Source organism: Drosophila sulfurigaster, chromosome X (genome assembly GCF_023558435.1).
Source record: "Drosophila sulfurigaster albostrigata strain 15112-1811.04 chromosome X, ASM2355843v2, whole genome shotgun sequence".
NCBI classification, from domain to species: Eukaryota; Metazoa; Arthropoda; class Insecta; order Diptera; family Drosophilidae; genus Drosophila; species Drosophila sulfurigaster.
In genome coordinates this window covers 9,707,599-9,727,538 of record NC_084885.1, presented here as the reverse complement: position 1 = coordinate 9,727,538, position 19,940 = coordinate 9,707,599, and the positions used below count along the sequence as shown (strand labels likewise).

Here is a 19,940-nt window from a genome sequence, read left to right as displayed (position 1 = left end):
TAAAAAATAAGTATTTAACTCTCGCCGATTTCTTTGCTGTCATTACCGGCCAACGGCTGTTGTAATTGAGTGGAGTATCGATAATAATGTAATGAAGTGAAACGCATTGCTTAAATCGATGTATCGATAGAAGATCAACAAACCTATCATACATATACACACATAAGTGTAGTGTATGTGTGTTATTGTGCATGAGAGAGATTCTTCTCTTCGTTCGCTGCCTTTGTTTTCCACCAAAAATTGAAGAAAAATGTTGCTGTTACCCAGTTGATAAAGAAAAGTGAAACAAATTGAAATCATTTCATAGAGCGGCGGCCTTTGGAAGAAGTTATTGAACGAGGCAGCAATTGTTGGAAGTCAGCGCTCCCCAAAAAAACGAGTCATACTCACACACACACACATACATAACATATATGCATGCGACGTATATGCTGCAATAGTGTGTGTGTGCATAATGACCACCCAGCGAACGCATCGAAATGCCACCAGCGCGGTGGTGGGAGGAGGGGGGACCAGGAGGAGGAGGCGGAGTTGGTGATTCTGATTATGAGACATTAATGCAGCGTCTACACATTGGCAGCTATCAACGTTCGCCCGGCGCCATCGAGCACTATATGCACGAGCCGCAGCAGCAGCAGCAACAACAACAACAACATCATCAACAGCTGCAGCAGCAGCAACTGCATCATCATCATCATCAACAGCAGCAGCAGCAACAACAGCAACTAATGCAACCACGCCTGCCCAGCAGCGAGGATTACACGCTTTATGAGCGCGGCAGCATCATAGCCGCCTCCAAATATGCCACTGCAACGCCCAAAACGAGCATGGATCACATGCTCGGGATGATGGGTAACGGCGGCAGTGGCAGTGGGAGTGGGAGTGGCAACAACAGCAGCAGCATGGGCAGCGCTGCCATGTTGCAACAGCGTGGCGGCGGCTCACCACACATCTATGCACCCACCGCCCAGGTGCTGGGCCAACGTATTGTGCCCCAAAAGCATTCGCCCGTCTACGAGAATCTGGAGTTCTACGGGCAATTCGATACGAATCAGAAGCGTGCCCAGCCGCAGAGTCCGGCGAGCAGGCAGAGTGTCATGCTCAACGATTATCTGTTGATGCAACCGATTGGCGGCGGTCGTTTTGCCCACACGCCGGTGCCGGAAGCAACAACCATAGCAGCAGGAGCAGCAGCAGCTGGAGCTGGAGCGTTGAAGCATTCACATCCACATCCCCATCCGCATCCCATTGAGGAGCTGTCGGCCACGGCGCCCATCTATGAGAACATTATACCGCATTCCGGGCAGCGAGCCCAGCCGCAAGCATCGCCGGCCACCGCCAGCATTTATCAGCACACCGAGATGGCCACGCCCACGCCACACAATGTGGAGCTTAACGCCTTGCTGCTATCGGCATCATCGCCGCTCCATCAGCGCAGCATCAGCAGCAACAGCTCGGCAGCAGCAGCTGGAGCTGGATCGGGATCGGCAGCTGGGACAACAGTTGGTGGGTTGCATTCGCCAACGCAACGATATCGCAATCTATCGCTGCCCAGTCACCTCAGTCCGATGGCATCGCCGGTGACGGTGGCAACCAAATTGCAGCTGCAACAGCATACGCCACTGAAGCAGCCGCAGCAGGCGCAGCTGGGCATCAATGTGTCCGTCAATCCCAACTACATTGAGGACATCAACAGCTCCGATTACGTTTGCATGACGGCCAATTTGCATCGCAGCAGCAGCAGCAACACGAACACCAACAACCACACTAATAGTAACAGCAACAGCAACACGAATAGCAACAGCAACAACACCAATAGCATTAGCAACAACAACACCAAGAGTCGCAGTCCCAACAATGTGCGTTTGAGCGCCGCAAGTCCACAGCCACCGCCACCGCCTTCACAGCAGCAACCACTGACACAGCAGCAGCAACAGCAGCAGCCACTGCCACAACAACAGCAACAACCACAGCAATTGCTGCAGTCGTCGCATTTGCAATCACAGCCGCTGCCCATTCAGACGATGGCAACAACAACAGCGAGCGCTGCGCAGCCGCTGCAGCTGCGTGCCACGCCCCTGGCAACAACAGCGCCCCTCGCTGTGGCCACCTCGCCAACACCCTCGCAGAGCAGCACAGGTAAACAAAGCTCTCAGTTATTGCCATGTTTACTAATTACTATTCTCATCCATCCACCAACCAACTAAATAACCTTAACTAATCATCTCTCTTTCTCTCTCACTCATTGCTTTCGCAGCCGCTTTGCGGCCTAAACGAGGTATGATCGACTCTATATAGATAGATATAGATGGGTATTATTGTATTGAATGCCCAACTTAAATATCGAATATCGTATTTACTTTTCAAATTTTTGTTATCTCAGTTATTATATAGTGAAATGGCTTCTAAAGTTTTGCCTTTTAGTATTTCAAAACATAATATAGATTTTTTTTAGTTTATATGTCTTTCGTTCATCCGTCTGTCTGTCTGTCCATCAGTTATTACAATGAAATAACTTCTGAAATCTTGGAAAAAGTTGCGTTCGGAAATTTATTTAATATTTATATATTTAATTTATAATTGAATGTCTAACTTAAATATCAAATAACATATTACCTTTTAAAATATTACGTTATCTCAGTTATTATTATGAATATGTTAGGCTTTTGGCAATTTAAAACTATATATTAAAAATAAGTTTCCATTTTTTTAAGTTTCTGCATCTATTTGTTCATCCGTCTGCCTGTCTGTCTGTCAGTTATTACTTCTGAAATTTTTGATTTAGTTGTGTTTGGGAATTTAAAACATAAATTCGATAAAAGACTACTCGACTCTATTCGAAAGTATAGAAGTATTGAATGCCCCACTAATATCAAATATTAGATTTTTTATTATTATTATTATTTCACTGACATAACGTATGCAATTCCTTATTCCAATGAGATAAGCCAGAGCAACTAAGGTCTTCAGACTACGATTTCTTTTTTTAAAAGGTTCTTGCGTATATTCGTTCATCCGTCTGTCCGTCCGTCAGCATAAGCACTTGCTTACCTCAAGCGTTAGAGCTGCCAAATTTGCTTTTCTTTGTCCTGCCCAGTTCAAGTTTGCAGTGAAATATACGACCACGCCTACTTTAATCGAAAGCAAACAAAATACAGGCGATATTTTGGAAGTTGTCGACACACAAAACAAATATCATCGTCATGTCGATAATTGAAAACCAATCATTTTTTTTTAAAGTTATTTTTATACCTAAACTACCTTTCTAATCTTGCTTAATTTTGCTTTATACAACCAACTTTGTATAAAAAAAAAAGAATTTCATGAATTTCACAAAAGTGTAGTTAAATGCAATGCATTTAAGTTAAAAGGAATGCAATTGTCTTTAATTATTATTACCTTTTTCTTTTCTACAATATATTTTTCCATTTGAAATAAATGCAATATATTTTATATATTATGATGAAAGAAGAATTTCATGAATTTCATAAATGTGTAGTTAAATGCAATGCATTTAAATTAAAAGGAATGCGATTATCTTCAAAGTGAAAATAAATTAACCATCGCTGTTATATTTTTCACAATTTTACCATTTGAAATATATTATATTATTTAAAAAGGTTAGATATAATTAAAATGAACACTAACTTCCTCCCTTCCTTAGGATTTTCATTTGAAATAAATGCAATATATTTCATATATTATGACATAATAGAGCATATTTAGATCCGCACTCTTACATTATAAAAATTCCGATAAAAGATATTTAAACAAATTATTTGATGTTTATATTATAATCGCATGCTTTTCAATTTCTATAAATTTCATTACAATTGCCTAGCGATAATAATTTCAATTGAGTTTCAAATTCAGTAAAGGTTCAAAGTTTGCTTTGTATTTCTTTTTTGTATTCCCAAAATAGATTCCTATGCCACTTTTTTTACTCGATTATTTATACAACTCTCATTTTCTACGATCTTTAGGTCTCACCAAGAATCTACTGCCGTACAGCGTGACTCCGCCACGTCCGGCTGGACCGACTGAAGCGCAGCGTAAAATCGAGGAGCTGACACGCCAGCTTGAGGAGGAGATCGAACAGAGCGAGGAGCATGGCGAATATTTTGGTATGTCCTCAACTACAACTACAATTACAACTGCAATGAAGTCAAACTCAACTTTCCCATCTTCCAGGCATCTGTCACACGTGCGGGGAGAAGGTGAAAGGCGCCGGACAAGCGTGCCAGGCGATGGGCAATCTATATCACACCAATTGCTTCATCTGCTGCAGTTGCGGTCGAGCTCTGCGCGGAAAGGCGTTCTACAATGTGCATGGGCGTGTCTATTGCGAGGAGGACTATATGGTAGGTTCAGCTCAGGGCTTATAGGATACAGTACTGAGAGATTAGAATATTACTAAACTCTACAAGCTCTTCTTTTCCCAATCTAAAATATTATGTTTTCTTTAGTTTCATTTTTTTGCTGTCAAAGTAAGGATCCAAATTGTCAGTTTTCTTTATTGTGTACTAAAAGTTTACAGCTAGTAATGTATATAGTATAAAGGAACAGTATATATAAACATCCCTAAATGTAATTTTCTGACTGAAGAAGAGCCTAGCACCTATTACAATTTCTATACACGCTACCCATAGTATAGAAGGGTATTATAACTTTGTGTCTACATGGAATGTATGTCAGAAAGAAGGAGATATCTCCAATCCTATAAAGAGATGATATAGCCACGTCTGTCTGTCTGTCCGTCCGTTTGAACACCTAGATCTCAGAGTCTTAGTATATTTTGAACTCTATGGTATTTTCAATGTAGTACTATATCAATATATCAAATAGAATTTTTGGTATATTTTTGTGGTATATTTTAAGAATAATTAATAATCCTTTATTTACAATGAGTAGCTCTCTTACTTGCTCATAAGTGGGATATTATTATGATGTAGAACATAGATCAATTACTTCTTTTTTAGTTAAGCTTAAATGAATGAGGCGAAAAGTATAAAAAAAAACGTTAAAAATCAAAGTTAAGAACACGATTACAGTCTGCCTGCTTGCTCTTAACAATCTGTTCAAAGACACAAACTGAAAAGGGTTTAATAGGATCACAGTCGAGCACACTCGTTAATAAATGAGATTTTATTACGATGTACAGCTTAGATATAGATCAATTGCTAATCTTAAAAGTCAACGGTGATGGCTTTAAAAGACTAACGCTAGTGTCTCACAGTCGAGCACACTCGATTGTAGTACATTGTTTAAATTTGTTGTTTTTCTTGGACATTGCAGTATTCAGGTTTCCAGCAGACGGCTGAGAAATGCGCCATCTGCGGGCATCTCATCATGGAAATGGTAAGTATTGCCCTCTCACTCTCTCATATACTATTGCCATCTCAACTGTTGTCATGTATGTATGTGGCTATAGATACTGCAAGCTATGGGCAAATCGTATCATCCGGGCTGCTTTCGATGCTGCATCTGCAACGAATGCCTCGACGGCGTTCCCTTCACCGTCGATGTGGATCACAAGATTTACTGTGTCAACGATTACCATCGCATGTTTGCGCCCAAGTGCGCCAGCTGTGGCAAAGGTAAGATAACAAGAAGAAAGAAAGACCTCTTCTAATTTGTTATTTCCCCACTTAGGCATCACACCCGTCGAGGGCACCGATGAGACGGTTCGCGTGGTTTCCATGGACAAGGATTTCCATGTCGATTGCTACATCTGCGAGGAGTGCGGCATGCAGTTGACCGATGAGCCGGACAAACGTTGCTATCCCCCTTGACGGTCGTCTGCTCTGCCGTGGCTGTCATCTGCAGCGTCTCGCATTGCAATCCTCGCCGCACACACGCCACCAGGAGCCGGTGTGCGCCTCCTATCAGTATATGGGCTGAGCTGAGCTGAGTTGTAGCCGGACTCTTCCTCTCCCTTCCCCCAACAAAAAAACGAGACTAGACTAAAAACATAACTGATGCAAGAAACGTAAACGTAAACCGTAAAAGTAAACTATTCAACAAATTTATAACGCACACAAACATATTTCGCAATAAACGATATCCAATCTTTAATAAATCATGCAGCGCAAAATACACAAAAATTTAAATCTCGAAACAACTCTCTTAGTGCATCAATATCTCGAGCTGCACGAGACGATTGTTGGTGTCGGAGGGCATGCGATAGGGCAACGTTGCGGCCATGTTGGTCAACGCCTTGGCACGCTGTCGCAGCTGCTGGAGCAACTCTTCCTTATCGCTGATGGTGCTGCTGCTGTTATCGTTGTCCGCTTGCAACAGATTGCCGCCCTTGAGACGCTGATATTCGCCGTGTATCAGATCCATGGCAGCGAGCAGCACATCGGGCAGCACTTTGATAATATCGGAGCCAATCAACTTCAAGCTGCTGACGCAGCTGTCCACCTCGCGACAGTTGTCGGGTGTTATGCGATGTTTGGCCAACACTTCGGCGGCCAGACGCGATTCTCCGGCATGATAATAGTCGAAGAATTTCAACAGTTGCGAGAGCAACTGATATGTGCCCAACACATGTTCGTCCACATCCATTTTGCGGCGTGCCAACGCATGATTCATGCGCTCCGCAATCGCTGTTAGCTGTTCGCGCATGCTGCCGGGACGCGACGGTTGATGCACCACCTGTGTGAGGAGGGAGCAGAGCAAACGCAAAGCCTGCTCCAGCTGGCCGGCAATGAAGTACAGCTTGATCGCGAGCTCGAATTTGGTGCGTTGCGACAGCTCATCGCCCACCATGCTGGCCAACGCCTGTTTGTCCTGTGCCATGTTTGGGAACTGCGTGAAGATGCCACTAAAAGAAACAAGATTAACAATCGTTTATACTACACACTACACTAAAGGGAACTCGACATGTTTTCTTACCCGTTGAACGTCCACGGATCGTTGGCATCGGATGTGCCAAAGATCAGCTGCAGCAGCTTGTCGTCGCAGTTCTCGACAAGCAGATCACAGATGCAGCTAAGCATTAGATTGCGACCATCGTGTGACTTGAAATTGCGCAACAAATAATAATATTGCAGCGCCTCATTGGTGTCCGTTTGCTCAAAGCATTTCGTGTACATGATGATGAGACGGGCCAGATTCAAGCGACGCATCGGTGCCGGATCGTCCGAATCGGCGCTGAGCAGCGGCTGCTGAACGCTCCCCGGTGTGCCCAGCATCCCGAGCTCATTGAGGGCGATGGCCATGTGGACGGCATGCGGACGATTCGCATCGGTGCGTGCCAAGAACTCGATGGCCGACTCAAATTGTCCGGTCAGCACCAGCACCTGGAAGTACAGTGGCGTCTTCTCACGGGCATTGAAGTAATTCTCGCCGTATTTGTCGAGGATCAACGACTGCAGGCCGCCGTAGCTCAAACGCTCGATGTGATAGTCGGGACGTTCATCTGTGGCCAGCACCGACAATTGCATCCACAGAAAGTCGTCGATGGTGCGCACAACCTCCTGGTGCGGCTCCTGCGGATCACAGGCCAACACAATGGCATACACCTGGCAAGAAAAAAATGAGAATTAATACAAGTAAGAAAGTTCCAATCGAGTGAGCTCGACTGTGAGATACTCGCTACCGATTTTGCATAAAAGCAAAGCAGAACAGTGTTATTCTTAAAATATATCGAATTAATATACCTAAAAATACTAAAATATACCTACATTTAGTATATTGATATAGTACTACATTCAAAATATTGGTATATAGAGTACAAAATATATCAAATTGTCAACCAAAGCTACTTAGACCCTTAGTAAGTAGACATTAATGCCTATACAAAGGAATTTCTCAAATAACTTCCACATTTTCTATCTGATTCTCAGAAATTATTATTATATATACCAAAATTCGCAACTCTAACATTTAAATTACGCTTGTTATATTCTGTTTAGTCGAAAACTACACTTGTTTTCTGTCTTCGATAAGCACATATTGAAGAATACGATATGGAGTTTTAATTTATTCAAATATCTTCATTGCGGGATCATTTGCAATAATTTGTACATATTTTAATTCCAATTTAACTGAAATTTTGAGAATCCCCTTTTTATAAAGTTGGGTTTTACAGCCTCCTAGATATTACACTGATTGTTCTGCAGTCGGTTAGTAGTTTTCTATATAACTTATAGATTGGATATATCTTTTTTAACTCTCCTGCTTTCGGACTTGAAAATAAATGCATTAATAATATATAAATGTCCAATAAATATTCTGTTTACAGCTTTAGATGGTCAGAAGACTCGCTTAAGGAATGAAAAAATGAACCTCAAGCTTCTACCGTTTGATTATATCTTTCAAATATATTTGTCAATAAAGTCTAACAAAAATATAAATGCATTGTTAATTAAAAAATATTCTTTGAAGAATTTTAGATGATTTGAAGACTTGCATAAGGAATTATCGGAATGAAAAAATGAACTTCAAGCTTCTATCTTTTTCAACTTTCATTTTTTAAATATATTTGGACTTAAACATAAATGCATTGTTCATATAACGATGTCCCATAAATATACTGATAACATTTTTAGACGATCAGAAGACTTCCATTAGGCATTTTTGAAATAAAAAAATGAACCTCTAGCTTTTACGGCTTGAGTTGTGTTCGACAGACATGTCAAGTAACTTTAAGCCATGTAGATCTCTAATTTAAGCTGAAGGCCTTCGCTGCCATTGCTTTATCATTAGCGTTAGTATTAATTTTATAGATCTCTAAATCTTAAGCCCTTCATCTATATAAAATTGTTGAGACTGCGTTAGACTTACCGCTTTCTTGTAGGGATCAGTGCAGACGCGCAGCTTGTTGTTGTACTCGAGCTTCAGCTGACCCTCAAACTTGGCATGCGGTCGCTCTAGGTAGCCAAACTGCTGAGGATGTCCCGCCTGCTGTTGCTGCAACTTCTGCTGCTGTTGCTTGTGCTGCAGCAGCTTCAATAGCTCCGGACAAACGCCGCCCTCCTTGAGGAACTGCACAGCAGCCGCATAATCACCGCTGCGCAAACTGTAATAAACCAAGGCCCACAGGGGTCGGTTGTGGGAGACATCGAGCAGGCCCACCAAAGACTGAGGCTGCTGAAATGTGATGCTCACAAAGGAGCTGACAGTGTTGTAGACATTGGGAATGCCGCCCCGCAGTCCAACGAGGCGATTCTTTTGGATGACGGTGTTCATGTATTGGCGATAGCATTTCTCCAAATAGGCCAGCGCTTGCTGCACAAATTGCGGTCCCGTTTGACGCGCCTTGAGCGGATCTGTGCTGCGACCCAATGGCGACACATTGGCCATGTACGACAGCACGCTCCACATCTCGTGCACCTGACTGTCCAGATTGCTCAGCGTCTCCTTGGCCAGCTGCGTTAGCTTGGTGAGCAGATTGGGACGATGGCCCTGCAGCTTCCACTGGAATGTGGCACTTTGATTGTAGGCGCATATCTCATGCGCATAAATCGCCTCCATGCGATTGAGACGGGAACGTGGCAGGGCGTCTTGCGGCAGCACAGTGGGCACCATTTGACGATGCACATCGGGAAAATCTTCTTGATTGGGACCAACTAGCGCGTTAAGCAGACGCTCCTTCTCCTCGCCCCACTCCGCGAACATGCGCCACATGCGTATGCGCTCCACATTTCTGAAGATCTATGGGAATTCGTAAGAAATTATAAATTTATGCATATTTATAAGGACTACTTGCATTCTTGTTGGTTTCCTCGATGACGGCGATTATAGCGTTCTCGCGCTCGTTCTTCAGATATCCCTCCACATCAGTGTCGGCCAGGGGATTCAGTGGCTCAAAGGATTTTCGCGCGCTTAGCGATTCCAACTTTTGTGTAAGCTTTGGCAAATCGACACCTCGCGATCCCATCAATATGTGACTGCAGCAGAATGATGGCAGTTACTAACAGTGGCCTAGCTTAATCATTAAAAAGAGAAACTTACGCTTGCAAATCATTTGTGCCCGCCTGAGTAACCCGCGAATGCATTTCCTGCGTGGCTTGCAGCACTTGGGACAGTGTGCGCTCCACGCGCGGCATTTCGGTGTCCATTTTCGTTTCATTGTTGAGCCGTTGCGCCTGCTGCAGCAGTTCGTTTAAATCCATTATTACACGATTTGATGTTCAACTAAACGGGACAATGATTACAAATAACAAGTCGAAATTCTAAACTCGCCGCACGCCGGCAAGCATTGTTGCTTTACTTTTGAAATATCGATAGGTAGCTTTTGCATTTAATATCGAGCAATCTTTGTGGCCGCAGTCATCTTGATGAAAAATATCGATGACATTTTAACAAAATTTATTATAATAAATCGATGTGAATATCAAGCGAAAGTATTAGGTGGAATATATATATTATAATGTAATGTATAATAAATAGTAAAAATGCAAGCCCTTTTCGACTCGCAATATTCAAAATACCAACTTCTACCATATGATGAGTAACCAGCTAGTTTTTGTAAATATGACCAATACTTCAGTATAAAATAGTGTATTTTCAAATGAACTTACGGTCACGCTGTTAGCAATCGAGCAGCACACCGCAATCGCTTGCCGTTCCCGTTGGAAGCAAACGTAATTTTTTTAAACACATTTGTATTTTACAACACACATTCAGAGAGACAGACGTGCTAAAGTACAGTGAATTTTTGAAAATTGTTTTCTGTGTGTTCTCGTTCTTTTCGCGTGTGTGAATATTAGCAAAATAAATTAGCACAACAAAAAGAGTAAAACACGTACGCACGTCACGCGCACGACGAGAAAGAACGGCGATAACAACGCAAAAAAAAGGAAAAAAAACACCAACAAAACTTAAACTTACAAATTTTGTGCACAAGACAAGAGAGAACTTGAAGCTTTTGCAAAAACGTTAAAATCATGTCAGACGCCGATTTTGAGCCACAGTCACAGCCGGAGTCGACAAATGGCAGCAGCAAATTTGATGTGCCCGAGATCGAATTGATCATCAAGGTGGGTTTTATTTTGCAGCCTAGACCAGACATACACAAAGCCACTTGCAATGCATACACAGGCACACACACACACAGATTATGTATGCATGCATATGTTGTGTGTTCGTATCCCTTCAGTATGACTGGTGTCGATTGTCTCCATTCATTGTTCTAGTCAAGAACTTATCTATGTACATACTTCGTAGACAGCTCTGGACTATACCAATGGTGGTGCGTGTTTCTTACAGAAGGTGACTGCGAACTATACAAGTACATATATAATATCTGCAATTGTGTGTGTGTGTGAGTTTATTAGATTTCTTTATGCGCGCTTTGCAAATTTTTGCTGTGCTGCAATAAAGTGAAAATGTTGTATTGCAAATAGCTGCTGTTGCTGCTGCAGCTGCACCGACACTTTCTTCTTCCACATCGTTTCTCACCTTTTGCTTGTTGTCGTCCACTTCTGTGTGTGTCACATGAAGAAATATAAAACGTATTCATTATGTTCATTTTTCGTTTTTTTTTTTGTTGTATTTATTCATTATTGTCTGCGCTGCCGCCGCCGCTGCCCGCCCCCTTTAGTATTGGGTCTACTCTCAGTCAGTGTGTTCTTCTTATTCGTCTTAGTGTTTTTGTTGTTTCTAAGTTGAGCATCGCAAAAACTGGTTTTGCTCTCTCTCGTTATCTCGCTGTCCTCTTTCCTCTTGAATATGTTCTTGACCAGCTAAGCAGCACACTCACACGTACATATAGACACACACACACATCGGGCATACCAACACTTTGCTAGGCGATATGCATTTGCATGTGTGTGAGTGTGCGTATGTGCTGGAGTTTGCATTTGTATTGACAGCCCTACTACAAGAGGCATTCTTGCAATTTGCTGCTATTCAGTTAATAATTTCTTATCTGGCATAAACTTAATCATTTTTCATAGCCGCAATTGGCTGACAACGAACAGGTTTCCATTTTGCTATATGATTTCGAAATCGAAATAAATATCTTTGGAGCCTACGTCATTCACGTACAATATGAAGAAGTCGAAAATACTTGAAGCTCGTGAACAGTTTGTTTGCCCAAGTAATTGTCTTTGGCAAGCCCCATTCATTCATTGTTGATTCTATTAGTAAAGCAACAATCATTATTATTAGGGCCTTATGCGCCACTCCTCTGACACCCACACAGGCACACGCATGTTCACGAATGTGTTTGTATGTGCCGCACCCTATATAAAAGCATGACTAATGCAACTCCACACACAACTCCAACTCCCAATTGCATACTGTTGTTGTCACCCTCTCTGTCTCTCTCTCACTCCCTCACTCACATCCCAATTCCAATCCCATAGCGCGCATCGTGCTTTTTGTAATGCAGAGAGAAAGTGAAACATGGCGGGGACCAAAGCAAAGCAAAGCGCACCTGTTGAACTCAATGCACTCCTCTCTCAACGAAGCAGAAGCGTCTTTGACATAATGCACACACATACATACATACATATGATCATGTTCGTGTATGTGTGGACATTTGGCATTTGCAATGATCAAAAGGAAAATAACATCACAATACACGTAAATGTACAAATAAAGCGTTTAAGCAAAAAGTGAAAGTTCAATTTGGTTTTGCGCCCAAATACATTGCGCCCGCTTGTTATTATTATGTGGTTGCTGGCTGCACAGATGAAGAAAGCAGCAAGAGCAGCATTCACTCTTCCCAACTTGCTTGCTTGCTTGTTTGTGTCTGCGTGTTGAGTGTTGTGTGTTGTATGTTCGAGGTCCAACAAACTAACAACAAACAAAACACACAATCATTGAACGCTAAACAGGTTTTTCTCGTGTGCAGTTTTCCGCCTCCTTGGCCAAAGCCAAAGGCCCAAGAGGCATCGCAACAGTCATCGCCCACACACACACACACTCGCACATACATATGCATGCACACATAATAGATGAAAAACAAAACAACGTCAATTACAACTACAATTGCGCTTCGTTCGATGCCTTTATTTGGCATCGAAAATGTATCGATAACTTTTGGCTACAGCTCTTTAAGGTGTGTGTGTGATTACCGATCGCAGTTTGTTTGGCAATAAACATAACTGATTGACAATTCATAAAGTTTTATATTTGTATTGTAATGCAAATTGTGCATAATATTTATTAGATCATATAATCACGATCTGCTCACGCGCTCATCTCCAACCAAGGCGCGCTCCATCCACCATGACATTTAAGCAAAGCACGCAAGAGAGGCTTGTCATGCTATTGTTTGTTGTGCATGTTCTTCTGCTTCTTCTTACTCTTGCTCTTGCAGTTGCTGTTGGTGTAGCTGTTGTTGTTGCTATTGGAGTGGGTGGCATGTGTGGATGCATTTTCATTGACAAATCCAAAAGTACACGCTATAGGAGAGAAGAAGAAAAAGTGGAGCTGCGCAATGTTTATGTTTATCTTTCTGACACTGCCTTTTAAAATACATTTCGCAATGGAAGGCGATTTATTATATTGTGTAAATGACTTAACACCCCACTATATTTATTTTATCTGTATATTTGTGCTGCACTAAAATAGCAATTAATTCACAGCCCAGAGTTCTTTGCAAATTAAATTGACAAGCGTCGTCGTCGTCTCAGCATGCCATAAATAATAATAATAATAAGACACGAAAGGTGAAGACGATAAAGAACAAAAAAACAAAAATATGGAAAAAAAAAAATAAAAAACGGCAACAAGAAACCCATTAGCCATTTACCAATTTAGGCCAAGATACGAGCCAAGTGAGCATTCTTCAAGCTCACGTTCTTCATTCTCCTTCCATACCGCGGCAGTCACTCTTGATTATATTTTATTATTATTTTTTTTTGGCTATTACTTCATCATGCTGAAGTCGCTTTGCCTGTGCTTGCTTCCGCTGCTTTTTGATAAGATATGTATTTCGTGTATGTATTTTTTTTCTGTTTCTGTTTTTGATGGTGGAGCAAACGGCAAGAAAGCGCTCAAGGTTGACATCTCTCTGCCCGCCCTCAACATAGTATGTACATGTGTGTGCAAGCATGCTCGCATCAGTGCTGTCACTTTTGCCTTTTTAGGGCAAGACATAGGCACCTTTATAGCTAATCAGCCATTTCTTTATTTTAATTGTATTTGTCACATATTTTGGCTAGTTCTACGTGTTTTCATTGAAAACCCGTCAAATTTCATATCAACAACAACATTTAGAAGTGGAGTGACTAATTTTAGAACAATCTTTCTATATGCGAATTATGGAAAACAGACGCTCGGAAATTAAAATAAATATGTTTTCAAAGTAATTATATTTGTCGATAACTTCAGATTCCTAAAAAAAAAATTTCCCTATTCAAACTATTTTATGCGTAAATCAAATTAGAGAGAGCATATTTAGGAAAGAGTTCATTTCTTGTACTTTATTTGTTTATTTATTTAATTCTATATAGCAAGGGCTCAATTCTAATTTGTGATTATTTTCTACTGAACTACTGCATGGTTATTTTTAAAGCAATTGCAAATACTTTATTTTAGCCATTTTTAAGCCACGTTTTTACCCACAATTCTGGCAGCACAGTCATAATGTCATTGCCGAAAATTATTGTGCTGCTCACTGCAGCTGTCAGCGCGAGCGAACCGGTTCCAAAAATAACGCACGCTTGAACTTAAGCACATAAATACAGTGGTATGCAGATGTACATATGTATTTATGAACATACATACATATATTCATTCTTCTCATTTATATGTTCGCCGCGCTAACAATTTGAATTTTATTTTTTGTATTTTATCTTATCGCACTATTATTTCTGTTTAATTACGTTGCCCCCACTTATACAACGAAAGCAACAAATCAAGAGGAATCGAACAGACGGAGATGTTTTTGCTGCTTTAACTAGGAATGGTGGAATAGCAATAGAAGAAGTCATGAGCACACATACAAACACACACACAACTACACGGACACAAACGATAACAAATAGTGGGTGGAAAAGAGACAATAAACCACATAGAATACATATATTTGTCTCACTTCTCTGAATGCCATTCAATATCTGGCTGGCTGTTTCTCCATCAACGATAATTTATTGGCCAGCTAAATGAAATGTATTTCAAAATTAACGTATTATTATTTTTTTATGACTGATCAGCGATTGTTGTCGTTGCTGTTGTTTTTGGCAAAGCATTTCATTTTGTTTATGGTCCACGATCTTCAAATATACTTATGAATTGTGCTGTTGTATGCCACTTGACATTTTGCTTCTGCTTTTGGTGGTTTCGTTATTTATTCTGTACTTCTGATCGTCATTTCTATTTTTGATTGGCAATTGCAATCAGTTGTTCCAAGTTGCAATTACAATTCAATGAGGGGAGAAAGAGAGAGCAAGACCATCTTGACCTTTGACGTGTTGCACATGTGCAATAAATACACTTTGCAAAGCACACATACGGCAAACGTAATTACTTTTGCCACTCACGTATACAGACGGGTAATGAGTTGTTTGGGGAAAAAGTAATCAGGTCATTTGGGAAGTTGAAAGTACATTTGTATATATACAATTGTGTGTGTTGAGTTTGTTGTTGTTGTACATCGGCTGCACATGTACAACTATTTCTGCCGCAATAAAAAATAAAGCGTTAAAGCTCAAGCGTTAAATGCTTTGAGTGAACGACGCACCCGTGACGACGCTCCCTTCTCCTCCTCCTTCTCCTTCCCTTTTCCCATTCCCATTCCTCAATCGTTTCACCGGCCCCATGCTTGACTGCCTAATGAGGGGCGGTTGGTCGATGTGGGCGTGATTTATTTTCTACCCTACTTCTATACATACAAAAAGATATTATGTACACATTTTGTACAAATAAATGTTATGCTATTGGCGACATTTAATCATGTACAATAATGTTTGTATGTGTTTATTAAGCTATTAACATTTCTAAATACATCAGCACGCACGTTAATTACTTCTAATTTGAAAATTAAACGCAATTGCCCCGTTTGTTGGCTGACTGGCTGGCCTGGCCTGCTAGTGTGTGTAAACGATGTGTGTAAATGCTAAAACAGCTGATTGCGTGCGATTACGATAGTGTTGATGACAGGTAAATCGCTAGGGTAATCGTTACTCCATGCGATTACTCATTATCGATTGGCAGGCGATTATTACAAGACATCTATTTTAGGCAACAGCTGGCAACCTTGTACGTACAACGACGACGCTCTGTAAATGGATTCGTCTGTTGTTGTGCCGTGTAAAAACTTACAAACACAATTGCATGCTTTTATCTAACACACTCACACACACACACACATGCAAACGCAAACATGCGCATGCACATGTACATGTGTTTATTACCGGCTGTCGGTAAATCAACAAGTCGAATTTGAACAATAGCAAAGAGAGCTGGAAATGGAAAGATGATGACATCACATCATCATCACACACGTCTCTTTGGTCAAATGCCACGCAGGCGTCGTATACAAATATGTGTGTGAAGTGTGTTGTCGGTGATGCCAAGAACTTGGCACTTCCTGGCCATGTACTTTTCGATGCGCCCCCCTTCATCATCATCATCATCATCATCATCGTCGTCGTCGTACATATGCGTCAACAATGCATCACGCGACGCTCGTCCATGGTTAATGATGATGTCACATGATCAAATTTACGTTCGACACTCGAGCGAATATATTCTGGTTATGCAAAGTGAAATAACTTTGTTAAATCGGTTTCAAAGCTTTAACAAGCAACGAGAATTTCTCACTCAACATATTTTATTTCATTCCTAAGATATTAGGCAAATTTCTTTAAAATATGATTATAGTAAAGTTTTAGAAAAACTGATTATTGATTTAACTCAAATGTTAAACTTTGTTAAATCGGTTTCAAAGCAAAAAACATATTTTATTTCATTCCTAAGATATTAGGCAATTTCTTCTTATAGTAAACTTTTACTGATTATTGATTTAACTCATGAGAAATAACTTTGTTAAATCGGTTTCAAAGCTTTAACAAGCAACGACAATTTCTCATTAAACATATTTTATTTCATTCCTAAGATATTAACCAAAGTTCTTTAAAATATGATTATAGTAAACTTTTAGTAAAACTGATTATTGATTTAACTCATTATTTATTTTTATTTATTTCTTAATTCTTAAAGTTAACAGTTATGAAATAAAATTGCATATTTTTGTTTAATGATCAGTTAGATGGAAACGCTAAAGTATCAATTTGTACATAAACTAGTAAATATGCATATATTTAGTTAAGAAGCTTATCCGATTATTCAATTTAGCCACTGTATCTACTATTTGTATTCAGGTTATGCAAAGTGAAACGATTTTGCGGCTATTTGCTTTTCACGCAATCGAGTGTCGACTGTATTTTGGCACAATTTGTTAAAAATTCATTTGATTTATTCATTTAACATGGCACGCGATCAGCCATTAGTGATCATTTGTATGCCCATTTGACCCAGTTGAATATCGAAATTATAATTAGCATCATTCTTTTCCTCCTTTTGAATCCACATAGGCCTCGACCATCGATGGACGTCGCAAGGGCGCCTGCCTGTTCTGTCAGGAGTACTTTATGGATCTGTATCTGCTGGCCGAGCTGAAGACGATCAGTCTGAAGGTGACCACAGTGGATATGCAGAAGCCGCCACCAGATTTTCGCACCAACTTCGAGGCAACACATCCACCAATTCTGATTGACAATGGCTTGGCCATTTTGGAGAACGAGAAGATTGAACGTCATATCATGAAGAACATACCCGGCGGCTATAATCTGTTTGTGCAGGACAAAGATGTGGCCACGCTGATCGAGAATCTGTACGTGAAGTTGAAGCTGATGCTGGTGAAGAAGGACGAGGCGAAGAACAATGCGCTCTTGTCGCATCTCAAGAAGATCAACGATCATTTGGCCAATCGCAATACACGTTTCCTTACCGGCGACACCATGTGCTGCTTCGATTGCGAGCTCATGCCTCGTCTGCAGCACATACGCGTTGCAGGCAAATACTTTGTCGATTTTGAGATACCGGTAAGGATGAAGCTATACCTTTGAAATCACTTATCTTCAAATGAAATGAAATCTATTCTCTTTTGTAGACGCATTTGACGGCGCTGTGGCGTTACATGTATCATATGTATCAGCTGGATGCTTTCACACAATCATGCCCAGCCGACCAGGACATTATCAACCATTATAAGCTGCAACAGGTAAGAGTACGTCTTTGCCTTCCCCATTTGGATCTCAACTAAATGTTTGACATTTCTCTCTTAACATTCGCAGAGTCTCAAAATGAAGAAGCATGAGGAGCTGGAGACGCCAACGTTTACCACATCCATTCCAATTGATATTTCAGAGTAGAGTTCTATAGAGCCATGCACAGTTATTATTATTATTATTATTATTGTACTTTTTTTTGTGACAACTCTACAACTACAACTGCAACTATTCAGCGACAACTTTGAATGACAACACATACTACTACAACTATACAAAAAGCATACAAGTAGAATATGTATAGTATATATATACATATACTATATACATACAATAATACGTATATGACATGCATATATATTTATATACCTTTATATAGATACGCAAGATGACAAGCAATTGTTTTTCTTTTAAGCAGCCACCGTTGCCTTCCTCCTCTGAAACGCTATGCATTATTTTTTATTTTTGACTTGTATTTTAAAAACATTTTTGACTTCATTGCCCGCCTGCGTGTTTTTTTTGGTTTAATTACGATTAAAGCTACAAGAAAATGTATTTGATATACATTAACAAAACGTATCCTCTGGGTTTCCCTTTTATTAGATTTTTGTTTTATCAATCTGCAAGGAGCTTTTCTATGTAAACGGAAAAAGTGTTGTTCTTATTTTCAATCAATTTTTTATTTCTTTTTTTTTTTTGGCTCCCTGGCGCATGTTGCCATTTTGTTTGCTTTAAATTTTTATTTAATACCATAACAAGAAAAAATTAAAAAAAAAAACAAATCAATAAGAATATGAGAAGAGGAAATTAAGAGTATTTTTGTATTAAGTGAACAATTATAAATAAAAACAAAACCAATTTGAAATACATATTTTTGAGTTTTTATTGACTATTGCATTTAAGAGGGTGTACTTGGGGACAGCTCCATTAAAATTTAGTTTTTCTATGGAACTTGACCATATTTGGAATTTAAATGGATAATCGATAATTTAGGCAAAACGATACATATTTGAATACAATTGGCGCTCCTAAAAATCGATGTTAGTAAGAACAGATTATGCAGCCCTGATTGAGCCACTGATAGAATATGGTCTCACTTATCGTTGTCGATTGCATTTTATTTTCGATTTTATAAACTGACATTACTTGATCAGTAAATTTCAAAAATTGAGAAAAACTACATTTTTGTAGGCATATTTTTAAAACAAAATTAATATTTATTTCAAAAATACAATTAAAAAAACGGACAATTCGATATAGTAAGATTAAATTCAGTTGGATAAATTCCATATCGTCCAGTTATAAATAAATTCAAATAGTTATTAATATAATAATAAAAATCTTTCAAATTAAATATTTTTTGCGACATCGCACAATTACTTTAATTCAGAAATTACGAACAATTTCAGATAAATAACCCAAAACTTTGTTTAATTATCGATCGTCCTTGGAACTAGTTTGGTTCATGGTGTATAATACATATTGTCGATAATTATTTTACACGGATGTCTGATTAGCCTTAGAAGAACAAGCTTGCATGATGGAAACAAGTTTAATAGCTAAAATTTTCACCAGCCACGGTAATTAAAAGATGCTTAAAATACGCGCCTTTCAACGCGCGGTTTGGAAAGATGCCAATACATTATATGCAGTGTAACCAGTTGGGTTATCGAAAATCTGTTTGATTTCGTTATTTTTACATAAAAGAGGCTATTTCATTAACTAACAAAGTCGGAATGCAATTAA

At 39.9% G+C, this 19,940-nt stretch overlaps 3 protein-coding genes across 3 annotated transcripts; 2 read left to right on the top strand and 1 right to left on the bottom strand.

Moving 5' to 3' along the window:
* The first annotated feature begins 165 nt into the window (after positions 1 to 165).
* LOC133849231 (LIM domain-containing protein jub) lies at positions 166 to 5,939 on the top strand. The gene is given in 8 exon segments (XM_062285159.1): positions 166 to 2,139; positions 2,258 to 2,278; positions 3,984 to 4,124; positions 4,192 to 4,361; positions 5,296 to 5,358; positions 5,432 to 5,597; positions 5,653 to 5,783; positions 5,785 to 5,939. Coding segments are annotated over 8 exon segments (2,469 nt in total). The 5' UTR covers positions 166 to 479; the 3' UTR covers positions 5,902 to 5,939.
* A 105-nt stretch (positions 5,940 to 6,044) lies between these two features.
* On the bottom strand, positions 6,045 to 10,227 carry LOC133849228 (nuclear pore complex protein Nup93-1). The gene is made up of 5 exons (XM_062285154.1): positions 9,961 to 10,227; positions 9,716 to 9,896; positions 8,791 to 9,660; positions 6,898 to 7,526; positions 6,045 to 6,826 (listed from the first exon to the last, which is right to left on the bottom strand). Exons 1-5 carry the CDS (start codon positions 10,119 to 10,121, stop codon positions 6,127 to 6,129), a joined length of 2,541 nt encoding a protein of 846 aa, XP_062141138.1. The 5' UTR covers positions 10,122 to 10,227; the 3' UTR covers positions 6,045 to 6,126.
* Positions 10,228 to 10,552: 325 nt separating this feature from the next.
* Positions 10,553 to 19,001, top strand: LOC133849243 (chloride intracellular channel Clic). The gene is made up of 4 exons (XM_062285181.1): positions 10,553 to 10,988; positions 17,499 to 18,008; positions 18,077 to 18,187; positions 18,261 to 19,001. Exons 1-4 carry the CDS (start codon positions 10,896 to 10,898, stop codon positions 18,336 to 18,338), a joined length of 792 nt encoding a protein of 263 aa, XP_062141165.1. The 5' UTR covers positions 10,553 to 10,895; the 3' UTR covers positions 18,339 to 19,001.
* The last annotated feature ends 939 nt before the right edge of the window (positions 19,002 to 19,940 follow it).